At 32.1% G+C, this 13011-nt stretch overlaps 2 protein-coding genes across 2 annotated transcripts; one reads left to right on the forward strand and one right to left on the reverse strand.

Moving 5' to 3' along the window:
- Positions 1-5377: 5377 nt before the first annotated feature.
- LOC120359889 lies at positions 5378-7049 on the forward strand. The gene is made up of 2 exons (XM_039459323.1): positions 5378-6364; positions 6448-7049. The coding sequence occupies exons 1-2, from the start codon at positions 6318-6320 to the stop codon at positions 7025-7027; spliced, it is 627 nt and encodes a 208-aa protein (XP_039315257.1). The 5' UTR covers positions 5378-6317; the 3' UTR covers positions 7028-7049.
- Positions 7050-9594: 2545 nt separating this feature from the next.
- LOC120359886 (zinc finger MYM-type protein 1-like) lies at positions 9595-12040 on the reverse strand. Its single transcript, XM_039459317.1, has 2 exons — positions 11992-12040; positions 9595-11192 (listed from the first exon to the last, which is right to left on the reverse strand). Exons 1-2 carry the CDS (start codon positions 12038-12040, stop codon positions 9595-9597), a joined length of 1647 nt encoding a protein of 548 aa, XP_039315251.1.
- Positions 12041-13011: the final 971 nt, after the last annotated feature.

Genomic DNA, 13011 nt, shown 5'->3' on the forward strand with positions numbered 1-13011 from the left:
ATCATGTACTACAGCTCTCACTGTACTAAATATATATTGCAAAAAAATATTCTTAACTGAATTATATGATTACATTACCATCATCTAATTTAGCGGATTTCTACTCGTCAGTTTTTGATGACACGACGTCACAGACATCTCCGGAACTATTAATATAAAGTTTCATACATTTTTCATACAACTAAATTAACACTATTAATATCTGATATTAGAAATGTGTAATTTTAAATATATAATTATAAATATTATACATATTACATACTTTTTTATGTATTTGTTTACGTTTATTTTATAAAGTTGTTGTGGATAAGTAAATCAGTATTATTGTCACGTAATATTATTATTGCAGATTTTAATAACTTCCGATAATAAATTCCAAGCCTATACTAGTTTATTTTAAAATTAGAGTAAAGCATTTTTTATCTTTAGATGTATTTGCGGTAACAAAGGAATTCACATTTTATCATGTACCAACCGCTAAATCTTAGTTGAATCATTTATGTATCTCTATATACAATAATCATACATCTATCAAACTAGGGTTGAACGTGTATCGTACTGATATTGACTTGCTAACCAACCCGTTAACGGACATCTATCGAACCATGAATCATTTATCGTACCACAAAACAGCAAAGAAGACATACATGTACCATAATCAAACATCATAATCAAATCACTTGCGTACTACAATCGAACATGTATAGTACATCTATCGTACTGTATTGTACTATTATCAAACGTTTCCTGTACTATGACTAAACATCTTTTGTACCATCTACATACTACTATTGAACATCCATCGCACGTCTATCAAACCACTTTCGAACCATGCATGATCATTTATCATACCACAAAACAAGAAGAAAAAACATACATGTACGTCTTTTTTGTTGTTTTGTGGTATGATAAATGATCATGCATGGTTCGAAAGTGGTTTGATAGACGTGCGATGGATGTTCAATAGTAGTATGTAGATGGTACAAAAAAGATGTTTAGTCATAGTACAGGAAACGTTTGATAATAGTACATAGTATATACAGTACTATACATGTTCGATGTAGTACGCAAGTGATTTGATTTATGATGATGTTTGATTATGGTACATGTATGTCTTCTTTGCTGTTTTGTGGTACGATAAATGATTCATGGTTCGATAGATGTCCGTTAACGGGTTGGTTAGCAAGTCAATATCAGTACGATACACGTTCAACCCTAGTTTGATAGATGTATGATTATTGTATATAGAGATACATAATAATGATTCAACTAAGATTTAGCGGTTGGTACATGATAAAATGTGAATTCCTTTGTTACCGCAAATACATCTAAAGATAAAAAAATGCTTTACTCTTTAATTTTAAAAAAACTAGTATAGGGCTTGGAATTTATTATCGGAAGTTATTAAAATCTGCAATAATAATATTACGTGACAATAATACTGATTTACTTATCCACAACAACTTTATAAAATAAACGTAAACAAATACATAAAAAAGTATGTAATATGTATAATATTTATAATTATATATTTAAAATTACACATTTCTAATATCAGATATTAATAGTGTTAATTTAGTTGTATGAAAAATGTATGAAACTTTATATTAATAGTTCCGGAGATGTCTGTGACGTCGTGTCATCAAAAACTGACGAGTAGAAATCCGCTAAATTAGATGATGGTAATGTAATCATATAATTCAGTTAAGAATATTTTTTTGCAATATATATTTTAGTACAGTGAGAGCTGTAGTACATGATGCAAAGAATAGTATTAAAAATGAACCTCCAAGAAATCATATTTAAAGTACAGCTGTGTTATGATATACCACGCTCACTGTACTTGCGCCGTGTTTGTAATAGCACTTGGTTCCCATTGGTGAAACTATTCACGAGAAATTTGATTACAAAAATTAAAATTTTTTATAAATCAGTCCGCTTTACGTATTGTAAAGTGTTTTAACCAAGGCTTGTATATTGTGATGCATTACATTGTAAATAAATGTAAAAAGTTATAAAATATTATAATTATGTAATATAAAAGCTATAAAATAATAAAATGTGTATAAATTAAAATTAAACCTCTGGTTATTTTCTCTGTCTTTAACAAACACTTCAATAGTAAACTGATAGCGATTCAATAACGGTACAGTGTGGTTTGATAATGAACTCATAGCGGTTCGATGAACGTACGCTAGACGTTCAACTATGATACAATGCGGTTCGATAGACGTATAATAAATGCTTGTTAAATGATACGTAGATAGTACAAGAGATCGTGATATAGGAAATGTTCTATCATGGTATAATGTAGTCTGCACGATCAAAATAAAGCGAGAAAACCATAACATTTAATATTATGAGAAAACCACTGTTTTTTGCATGATTTAACGCTCACCATCGAGAGATATCAAGCACTGTACGATAATCTTCAGAAGGTTTGAATCCTCTAATGTAGTTGGATAAAGTGCTTTCAGACTTTGTGCGTGCGAGTGAGCGCCCGCGCGCGCGCGCGCGCGTGTGTGTGTGTGTGTGTGTGTGTGCGTGCGTGCTTGTGCGTGTGCGTGCGTGCTTGTGCGTGTGCGTGTGCGTGTGCGTGCGTGACTGTCTTATTGATATGTATAATATATGATTTTCAATATAGATATAGATTTGCGAGAGTTAGTCGAGCCGTTCGAAACGCTACAGATTTTTATATTAACAATAGCTGTACGTTAACATCTCGTGTAATACAGCTCAATGATAACAGCTCTGGCATACGCGGAAATTCAGTTGTTTTATAGAGAAATAAGAACATTTTTCAAAAATACTTTAGGAGAGCAGGAGAGGGTATTATGGCTACTGTCGGTAATATGGCTATTCTTATTATTTCCGTTATTAGGTGACGTATTCTAACAATTGCTTATGGAGTTATTCGTTTAGTAGCTCGCCATTTTTTAGTGATGCTAATATTTCAATACATAATGACTTACAATTGTTATAAGGCATTTTGACATCTGAGCATTTTTAAACTTTTTTCAAGATACACTTTTAACGTTTAATTATGTACATTTCCTCATTATTGTTGAACTTGTATTATCACACGAGTGTATTATCACACGAAGGTACATACACTTGAGTGTTTATTTATTATTTAACTTTTATTCAGCCGTATACATTTTGAGTTATAAAAAGTTAAAACAATAACATGGAAATTTGTTAATATGGATTTTTAAGCAAAATTTTTATATTGAAATATTTCTTCGATAAATTGATTATCATTCTACAGGGCGGTGTTTAGAAACATTAGAGACATCATTTTATGTTTGTTGTTTAAGAAATGATATACTGATGGGAATTACAGTGTTTATTAATTTTTGAATTGGCTCTACAGATCACAAAATCCTTTTGCAGAATAAGAGTACGCACCAAAACAAAGTCTGGGGTGGTAAATTTTACGAGAAAGTAGAACAAAAAGTTAAAAATTTATTTATTTTTGGCTCGTGAATTTGTCAACTGAGATTAACTTTTGTCATTTACTGATGTTCTGTAGCTCGTATGTATGAAATGAGACCAGCCCAGACTTCAGAAAACTCTAACAAACAACACTGACTATGTGTCATTCCAGTCAAAAGCCTAACAAAAAGATTTAACATGTAAACAGCTGTACGTGTACAAATTTTGTTTAGTGCACGTAAACGATGACAAGCAGAGGAGTGACTGTAGTTGATAGGTCTTTTTGCAGATGACAAAATAATCGAAAAACAAAGACAGAACTATACGTTGGACAAAGAGCGATAGCCTGGCCTCTCTCGAAAAATAATCTGCAGTGCTAACGTCGAAGAAGTTCTTCAGTCACTATAGCATCCTCTTAATGTTAAACAGGGATAAAGTAATATTTCTAATGAACTTTTTAATGGTATTTCTAAAGTTTCTGAACACAGAAAAATTCTAAATCAGGAAAATTCTGAACAATGGAAAGTAAAAAATATATAATTTGGTAACAAAGTACTGCGTTTTTTTTAAACTAAACTAATTTTTAAAATTATTTTTTACGAATAGCCATTTTATAACCACTTTTCTTCTTCCAGCAATTATACAGTGCATTAGATTTTTATAAATCACGTCCCAAATAATAAGTATTTCATTATTTTTAGTTTTGAATCTGTCAAACAATACTTTGATGAATGTAAGCGTTCAAGTTTCAATAGAAAATATTAATTACAATAAACAAAGTTATTCGATAAAATCTAAATAGGTGTTGTATTACCCTCTCTTCCTCTATAGCCATTGGGGTGATGAAACATTGTATGATGGAACAACTTGTGTAATAACCTCATTCAATAGTGTCGTCCACACTTTGCATATTTTATATCTTTGCAGATTTTGACGTTTAAAACCAATTATAAATTTACAAGCTGCTGTAGGAAGCCTCTAATTTTGCATATTTTGCAATACATAGCATGTACCAGAATAAGTGATGATATAATAAATGTTTACAGAAACGTTATTCTTACAAAAATTAATATTACGCAATACTTCTTCTCCTCTATAGCCATTGGGGTGATGAAACATTGTATAAAGAATGATGACATCGGTGGTGACGACGATGAAGATCTTGTATATGTTAAGGGGCATGAGAAACAAGAGTGGTTGAAGGATATGCTGGATGCTGATGCGAGAGATAATGTAGTCATCAAGATCATAGATGCTGATTATGAAGACATGGAATCTTTGAATAAATTAGATGCTACTAACACTATACAATGTGGAAAACATGTTAAGAATTGCTCATAACAAAATATATTTAAAATGTATAATTGGTGGTCACAACGCCAAAAGAAAAATTGTATTATTTGAAAAAATAAAAATATAAAATACATAAATATATACCTGTATTTTTTTTTCTTTCCCTATCCCGATAGTTAAGAATCAATAGTGGTATAATAATGATTCAATAGTAGAACGATTATGAAACAACGTGGTTCGATAGACGTTCGATCATGAAACAATGTGGTTCGATAGACGTTCAATTGATGTTCAATTATTGATCAATGTGGTTCAATAGACGTTTGATCATAGAACAACGTGGTTCAATTGATGTTCGATCATGGAACAATGTGGTTCGATAGACGTTCGATTATGGAACAACGCGGTTCAATAGACCTTCGATCATGGAACAATGTGGTTCGATAGATGTTCAATTGATGTTCAATTATTGATCAATGTGGTTCAATTATTGATCAATGTGGTTCAATAGACGTTCGATTATAGAACAACGCGGTTCGATAGACGTTCGATCATGGAACAATGTGGTTCGATAGACGTTCGATCATAGAACAACGCGGTTCGATAGACGTTCGATCATGGAACAATGTGGTTCGATAGACGTTCAATTGATGTTCAATTATTGATCAATGTGGTTCAATAGATGTTCGATCATAGAACAACGTGGTTCAATTGATGTTCAATTAATGTTTAATCATTGTTTGAGTATATATAATTGTCATAGAAGATAAAGCGTTAGTCATACTATGCGACCGAGAACTTAATGTGTGTGGGCAAGAGAGAAAAAACCACAATAGCCTTAACGTGTGCGAGCGAGAGCGCGCAGGAGGGAGGGAGACAGAGAGAAAAAGAGAGAAAGCAATACGTTTATTCCTAAATAATTGTTATTTGCTAAACTAATTTTTTGATAAATTAATATAAAGCACCCCATAAAGATAAATCATATCAATTTTAAAAAAAGCTGATTTTCTATGTCAAGATAAAACATTACAATAGATTTTCCATTATTTTTTCTTCCTATGATTAAGTTGAATAAAACTTCTTTTGAAGATTTTCTTTTCAATACGTAATATCTATGAGAAATTTCTAGATTTGAATGATATTACTCTAAGAATTTTCTAGAATGTACGATGTGATACTGCTAGCTCTATAAATTAGGAACACTGAGACTATAACGTGACTATAATCATGAGAACAGATTATTTCCTTGTTCCCCACATGGTAGATACAATTATCGTTCATTTATAGACATATCAAATTATAATAGTAACTGTGATCACGATACAATCTCAAAGCTTTATAGACGCAACCATGTGATTCGTGGCAAGCTTTCTGACGTAGAGAAATTTCACGAGTGGACCTTCGTTAAGTTATAATCTGTATTAAATACGAACAAGTGATGTAAAAAATTTATTTTATTGGATATATGGAAAAGATTACAAAATAGAGGAGAGGATTACATAATAAAAAGGAAGCCAGAAAACTCTACTGCATCAGTCGCTCAGTGAACAGTTGAAAACTCTCAGAAAAAAAATATATACGAGGAAAAGATGGACTACTACGTTCCGCTTCAACAGGACGAAACGTGTGAAAAAATGTAAGTATCTATAATTTTTATACATTTTTTAAATATTTTGTTTCCGTTTTTGCAACTAACTTATCCATATTTTTTATTTACAGAATATTGCCACGGTATACACCTCGCATTTTGGGGAGGAGATTGGCATTGACGTCCACAGCGTATAAATATCTCAACATTGGAATCAGCGTAGGATCAACATCGTTTGTGGAGATACTTATTGGTGACAACCGAGGCAATCAAATCATTCTGGCTCATGCAACGTGGACAGCACTGTTCCAGAAACGTATGGATATTGAGCGACTCGTGCAATCGACTTCGCCTTCTTCAGCATTACCGATTCAAGATCTTATTGTGCAACTCATTAAACTGCGTAATGAAAATGTTGTTAAACTAACATTACGCGATACTTGCATGTATTTGAAACCAAAAACTGTACTTTTTCTATTTGAGCTCGAACAATGCGTCGAGCATATATATTATTCTTTATATCAATATACATATACAGTGAGCGAAAAATATAAACATTTTGTATCCCTTTTACGCCAAAATTATGTTAATAATAAATGTGATGCGGCAAAACTCTTGCGAGAAAAATATGATAAAACTTCGCTTTTAGAATGTGAAATGTTAGCTTACGCTTTAGATAATATTGTACATGATGCATTACATGACAAATAAATAAAAAATTGAAATTTTGAAACGATGTCTTCAATATTATCTTTTCCTATTCAACCATTGTCCCTTAGAAGATAAAGCGTTAGTCATACCATATTTAAGCGAGAACAACATGTGCGGGAGAAAGAAAAAAACCATGTATAATAGTCGTAACGTGTGCGAGCGAGAGCGCACAGGAGGGAAGAAGACAGAGAGAAAGAGAGAGAGAGCGATACGTTTATTCCCAAATTTTTGATATTTGCTAAACTAATTTTTTAATAAATTAATATAAAATTTATATTAAATTGATATTAGGTTAATATTAACCTAATATAAACATAATAAAAATTCATATTAATTTATTAAAAATTAGTTTAGCAAATAACAATTTGGAAAAAAATTACTTTAATTAATAGTTTAATATAAAATTAATATAAATTTAATTAATAATCTAATATAAAAATTATTTTAATTAATAGTTTGATATAAAATTAATATAAATTTAATTAATAATCTAATATAAAATTATTTTAATTAATAGTTTGATATAAAATTAATATAAATTAATTAATAATCTAATATAAAAATTATTTTAATTAATAGTTTGATATAAAATTAATATAAAATTTAATTAATAATCTAATATAAAATTATTTTAATTAATTTAATTAATAGGGGGGGGGCACCATCACTCTCCCCACTCTCCTCCATGTCACGTGACTTCCCCCACCCAAATTGGGTTAGAATCGGCCCTTCACATCTACTTATATATATATATATATATATATATATATATATATATGTGTGTATATATATATATGTATGTATAAACTTATGAAAAGGGACCGGTCGCAGTGGTCGGCGCGTTTAGCGTAATTGTTGTACGAGTTAAGATAATTCCCGCGTCCTGCTCATTATTCTTTTTGGCCAAAGCCTTATCTTTTTTTTTTCTTCTTTACGTTGGCTTATAATGTTTCCTTAGTTGGTTGTATGCCGTCTCTATTATGCACTATAATACATGTGATCTCTACCTGTTACATCGGCCTAGTTTCGCTTAATTTCTCGCCTATCCATCTTCTCCCGTAAGCAGGGCCGGATTAAACATGTTTGGGGCCTCCGGCCATCTCTTGTAATGAGGCCCCTTAGTACCATGTCCAATAATACTGGCTATTTGGCTTTATTAAATATTGGGTTTCTCTTGGTCAGAAATCGTATTCCTAAGCTCCATTACCACGTCAAGGTGGAGACCCGTCAATGGAGCTTTTTCTTCTTGTTTTTTTTTGTGTTTTTATAGTTTTTATGTTTTTTATTGTATAGTTTTTATGATTTTTATGATTTTTTTTATTATTTTTTTGAGATTTTTGTTTTTTTTTATTTTTTAATGAACAATAAAAAATTTTTATTTGTCTTTCTTTTAATATATATCTTAGTGTTAATATTAGTATATATATATATATATATAATTTTCAAATAAATCACATTAATGTACCAAACGTCTTCTTAACTTTTTATTCGTGAAATCTTGAATAACATCATTGAAATTTAATGTTTTAAGAAACTCGTTTTCAATGCTAATAATACTCAAATTGTTTAATCTTCTTTCTGTCATTGTATTTCTTAAAACATTCTTAATTAATTTCAATTTTGAAAATGATCTCTCCCCTGTAGCATTACTGATCATCATACAGAGATGAATGCGCAATGCTATTTCTACATTTGAAAAAGCTTCAAAGAGTTGATTTTCATATAAATAGTAATACAAACTTTTTAAATTTAATTTTTGTATTGAGGCATTTTCAGATTTTTCTTCATTAAGATCTGCTTCTTGATCACTGTCACTTTCTCTATCGGTAGTTCTTTCCGATTCACTCATTTCTTCCTCCTGCTTTTTTATTTTTTCCTGACCTTCTATATCTTTTGTCCCATCTTTAAATTCCTCCTTCTCTGTAGAAAATTTTTCTTTTTGCAATAAGTGTGAATTAATTTTTAATTCATTTTTCAAATATACTCTTAAATGAAAACATTCTGATATCAATTCTGTTTCATTTACGTCCTTATTGTAAATAGAAGCAAAATGTGTACATGAATTTGTCAACGTTTGTTCATTTACATCAGTCAAAATTTCTAAAAATCCAAATATTTCAAAAATGTTTTCATAAGCTTTAGAGCGTTTAGTCAAATTATTTAAAAGTGTGTCAATAACAGGCAAGAAAGTTTCAATTTTAAATTTTTCACTTCCTTCTAGAATCACATCTGGATCTGGTGTATCTGTATTATCGAAATAAGTCAAACGAGTACTACGTTTTTTGATGCGTTCGTTAATATCTTTGTAAACAGAATTTGGCGCAATCTCATTTGCACGCTTTTCGTACCAATCAAATTTATTTCTCTTTTCGCTAATATATAACATCAAAGATTTCAACATTTTGACAGCAACAGACAAGGTCAACGTTGTTTTCTGTAACATCTTATTCGTTTTATTAAGTCTCATTAATACATCGTTCCAAAAAATAGTTAGAAAAACCGTTTCCAATCTTTCCATATTTTTCTTCAAACCAGTAGCTCGGGTTTTAGTTTCTTCGGATTCATTTTCAGCAGTAATGAGTGTTTCTAAAGCTGATAGGTTTATATCCATTATTTAATGCGAAAACAGCATCAGCACGAGCTGACCAGCGCGTATCAGACAAATTTTTAACTACTTTTTGTCTTGGACCTAAAGTAGCTAATGCTCTTATTAATACAGCCCATCGGTGCGTTGACGCAGAAAAGAAAGTATATAGGTTTTGAACGAAATCAAAATATTTACAAACTTCTTCTGTTGATTCTGCGGCCTGAACGCCAACAAGATTTAGAGAATGTGCACTACAGGGAATAAAAAATGCTAAAGAATTAATGTCATTAATTCTGGCCTGCAATCCATTATATCGTCTAGCCATATTTGCGGCATTATCATACGACTGGCCTCGGCAATTTGAAATGGATATATCATTTTCATTTAGAAACTTGATGACAACTTCACACAGATTCTCTGCGTCGTGCCCATAAATCGGTATAAACTTTAAGAATCGTTCAACTGATTTACCGTTTTTACAATATCGGATAATGAAAGTCAACTGATCTACATGACTTACATCAGGCGTTGAATCTATTGAAATAGAATAATATTTCGCTTGTCGTATCTCGGCTATAATTCCCATAAATACTTTTTTCCCCATAATCTCGATTAATTTTTCACATATTGTTGAGGAAAGAAAAGAAGTTTTTCCTCGTCCACTATTTCCAAACTTTTTTATATGTTCGCGCAAAAATGGATCAAATTCGCTTATTAGTTCTAACATTCCTAAGTAATTACCATTTCTGTTAGAACCGAAAATTTCATTGCTACCTCTAAAAGGCAAACCTCTTGATGCTAGAAATTTTATTACAGCAACTATTCTTCGAAATACTTCGATCCAGTAATTACGTTCTTCGTTAAGTTGAAGTTGTAGTTCAGTATCTATTCTTCCGACTACTTTTGTGCGCCTGATATAAGTATATAAATTTGTTTTATGCTCAGAGCTATTTTCATGATCTGAAATGGATTTTAATCCATGTTTCCAATCATTAAAGCCAGTTGTAAATGAAGTATCCGACTCATTGAACAATTTACAAGGAAAGCAAAAAATTTTGCCTTGAGACGGCGAATATAAAACCCACTCGCGTTTAACCTTTTCTCCATTTTGAAGTTCCCGGTAAAAATAGGAATTTTGTAATTTTCTGGGTCGATTGATTTTTTTGTTTCCTTCAATACTTTCATAGTTTCGAACTGACGCCTTATAATCCGCATGTATATCGAAATTTTGGCATTTTGTAAATCCATTTTTAATCCAGTATTCCTGTAATGCGTTTCGACTTCCTCGAAAAAGCTCCCATAAAGCTGGATCTGAACTTGGTTCATTTAATTGACTATCAGAAATATGAGGAATAGCACTTTGTACATTATCATTTATCCGATCATCAGTATAATTTGATTCAATATAGTTGGGAGTATTAGATGTAGATGGACCGATTTCCAAAACGTGTGGTTCCAATGGTGGATCTGTACTCTGTTCTTTAGATCCGTTGTCATTGTCAGAATAAAAAATGATAGTTTCAGTATTATCATTTGGATCGACAGGTAAAATGGAAGAAGAATTAGACACAGAGGAATCTAAATTAACAGACAGAGTAGTGACATCTGTACTATTTTCAGTGCTAGTATTTGTTGTTTGAAAATACGAATTTATATTTTTCAGATTTTTAATGAATAATTCTTCTTTTTTAACTTTTTTCCTTTTTTGAGCTCCACTTTCAAAATTTCGTTTCATTTTGCTATAAATGTGCCGTAAAAAATAGCAAAAGACAAGGAAATAGAAAGACACAAAGGAACAAAAAAGACACTAATTAATTTCCTGGCTTTTCTTTTTTTAGTATTTCTTATTACAAGCGTTTAAAATAAATTACTTTATTCTCAATCAAAACTTAAAAGTTTCATTAACCCTGAGCGCTAAAAAACTAAATTATCTCTTAGAAAATATACTAAGCTGTTCCTTGATCTAGAGTTACATTTCTCTAGCGAGCGCAAGAAGTAGTAGCGGACGAATGGAGCCTATTGCCGACTTGTCGAATAGAGTCGAAGCGCCGCGCGCCGCTGCCGCCGCTACCAGCTATCAGTGATTTCGGGACGCTACGCTAGCTGCCTGCTGCCGGAGCGCGTGGTGGGGGCGCATACAAGAAATGAAAATCGTAGCTCGGTGCTCGGCGGCTCGGCGCTCGGCGGCTCGGCGCTCGGCGACTCGGCGGCGCTCGGCGGCGCTCGACGGCTCGACGCTGTCGGCATCGTCGGCGCATCACTGAGCGTCAAGCACCGAGCGCTACGAGAATTTTCACAAATTAAAAAAGTTTTCATTTGCTAATTTGCTGTTAAATGGTTTTTTTTTCTTTTTTTTTTGGAAAATATTTCAACAAACTTGAGGCCCCCCTAATTGCGAGGCCCCCGGCAAAAGCCGGGTTGGCCATTACGTTAATCCGGCCCTGCCCGTAAGGCTGCGTTCAGATTCTCCACCCGGTGAGTGATCTCTGGGTGACTGGGTAAATAGGCGGAGTTAATGAAAAGCTCCCTAGTGGTTTATGGAATCTGAACGCACTCTCAAACATTGGGTGTGTTTAGCAAATAACGCTGAGAAATAGTAACATAAATATCTCAGATTCAGAATAAATTACATAATAAATCAAGATAAACGATAAAGATAATGCATAAATAATTTACTATGAATATTTTTATCAATATAACTAAAGTAGATGAAAATTAAATGCTAGTAGAAAAGGACGAATCAATTTAAACAATAAACATGAATTTTTATTTTAACAAATTAGATGAAGATATATGTTGCGCATACCATCTATTATACAGGGTGAGTCGTTTTAATCTATGGACCCGAATATCTTCCAAATAACGGTATCTACAAAAAAATGGTTTAGATAAAAGTTGACCAGGACTGAGGGGGTCATTCAAATTGTACCATTGGTTTTGACCTTGAGGTCAATTTTGAAGGTTATTTCAAGGTCAAGATGGTTTTTTTAAATGGGACATCTTATTTTTGACTGCGGATTTCGAAAGAGCGGAAAATTTTACATCAAACTTGTCTTAGGAAAAAATTGTTCTTGCGACCTTGGAAAGGTCAAAAATGAAGGTGAAATGCCTGAAAAACGATCTGGTGTACTTTTCCTGAAATGATGTGGTTTTCTGGGTAACACAAATGTGCATAATGCTTAAACAAAGTCAATGAATTGTAAAAGTGTTAATCACTTTGACTAGCTTGACCTTGAGGTCAATTTTCAAGGTTGTTTGAGGCTCATTACGCATTTTTTGATTAGTAAACCCTATTTTTGACCGCAGAACCTGTTTCTTGACAATGGGCTCTTAAACAATGGCACTTTTTACATGAGCATAGGGATTTTTTAGTTTTTCGACTTGACATTTTGAAGGT

This window comes from Solenopsis invicta, unplaced genomic scaffold (assembly GCF_016802725.1).
Source record: "Solenopsis invicta isolate M01_SB unplaced genomic scaffold, UNIL_Sinv_3.0 scaffold_294, whole genome shotgun sequence".
NCBI lineage: Eukaryota > Metazoa > Arthropoda > Insecta > Hymenoptera > Formicidae > Solenopsis > Solenopsis invicta.

Excerpts from the sequence above, each read along its gene's own strand:
- LOC120359889 (XM_039459323.1), top strand. The coding sequence starts at position 6,318 with ATGGACTACTACGTTCCGCTTCAACAGGACGAAACGTGTGAAAAAAT. Across the intron at positions 6,365-6,447 it reads GACGAAACGTGTGAAAAAAT|AATATTGCCACGGTATACAC; the intron begins GTAAGTATCTAT and ends TTTTATTTACAG.
- LOC120359886 (XM_039459317.1), bottom strand. The coding sequence starts at position 12,040 with ATGGCCAACCCGGCTTTTGCCGGGGGCCTCGCAATTAGGGGGGCCTCA. Across the intron at positions 11,193-11,991 it reads CGCAATTAGGGGGGCCTCAA|ATTCCTCTGTGTCTAATTCT; the intron begins GTTTGTTGAAAT and ends CTGTTAATTTAG.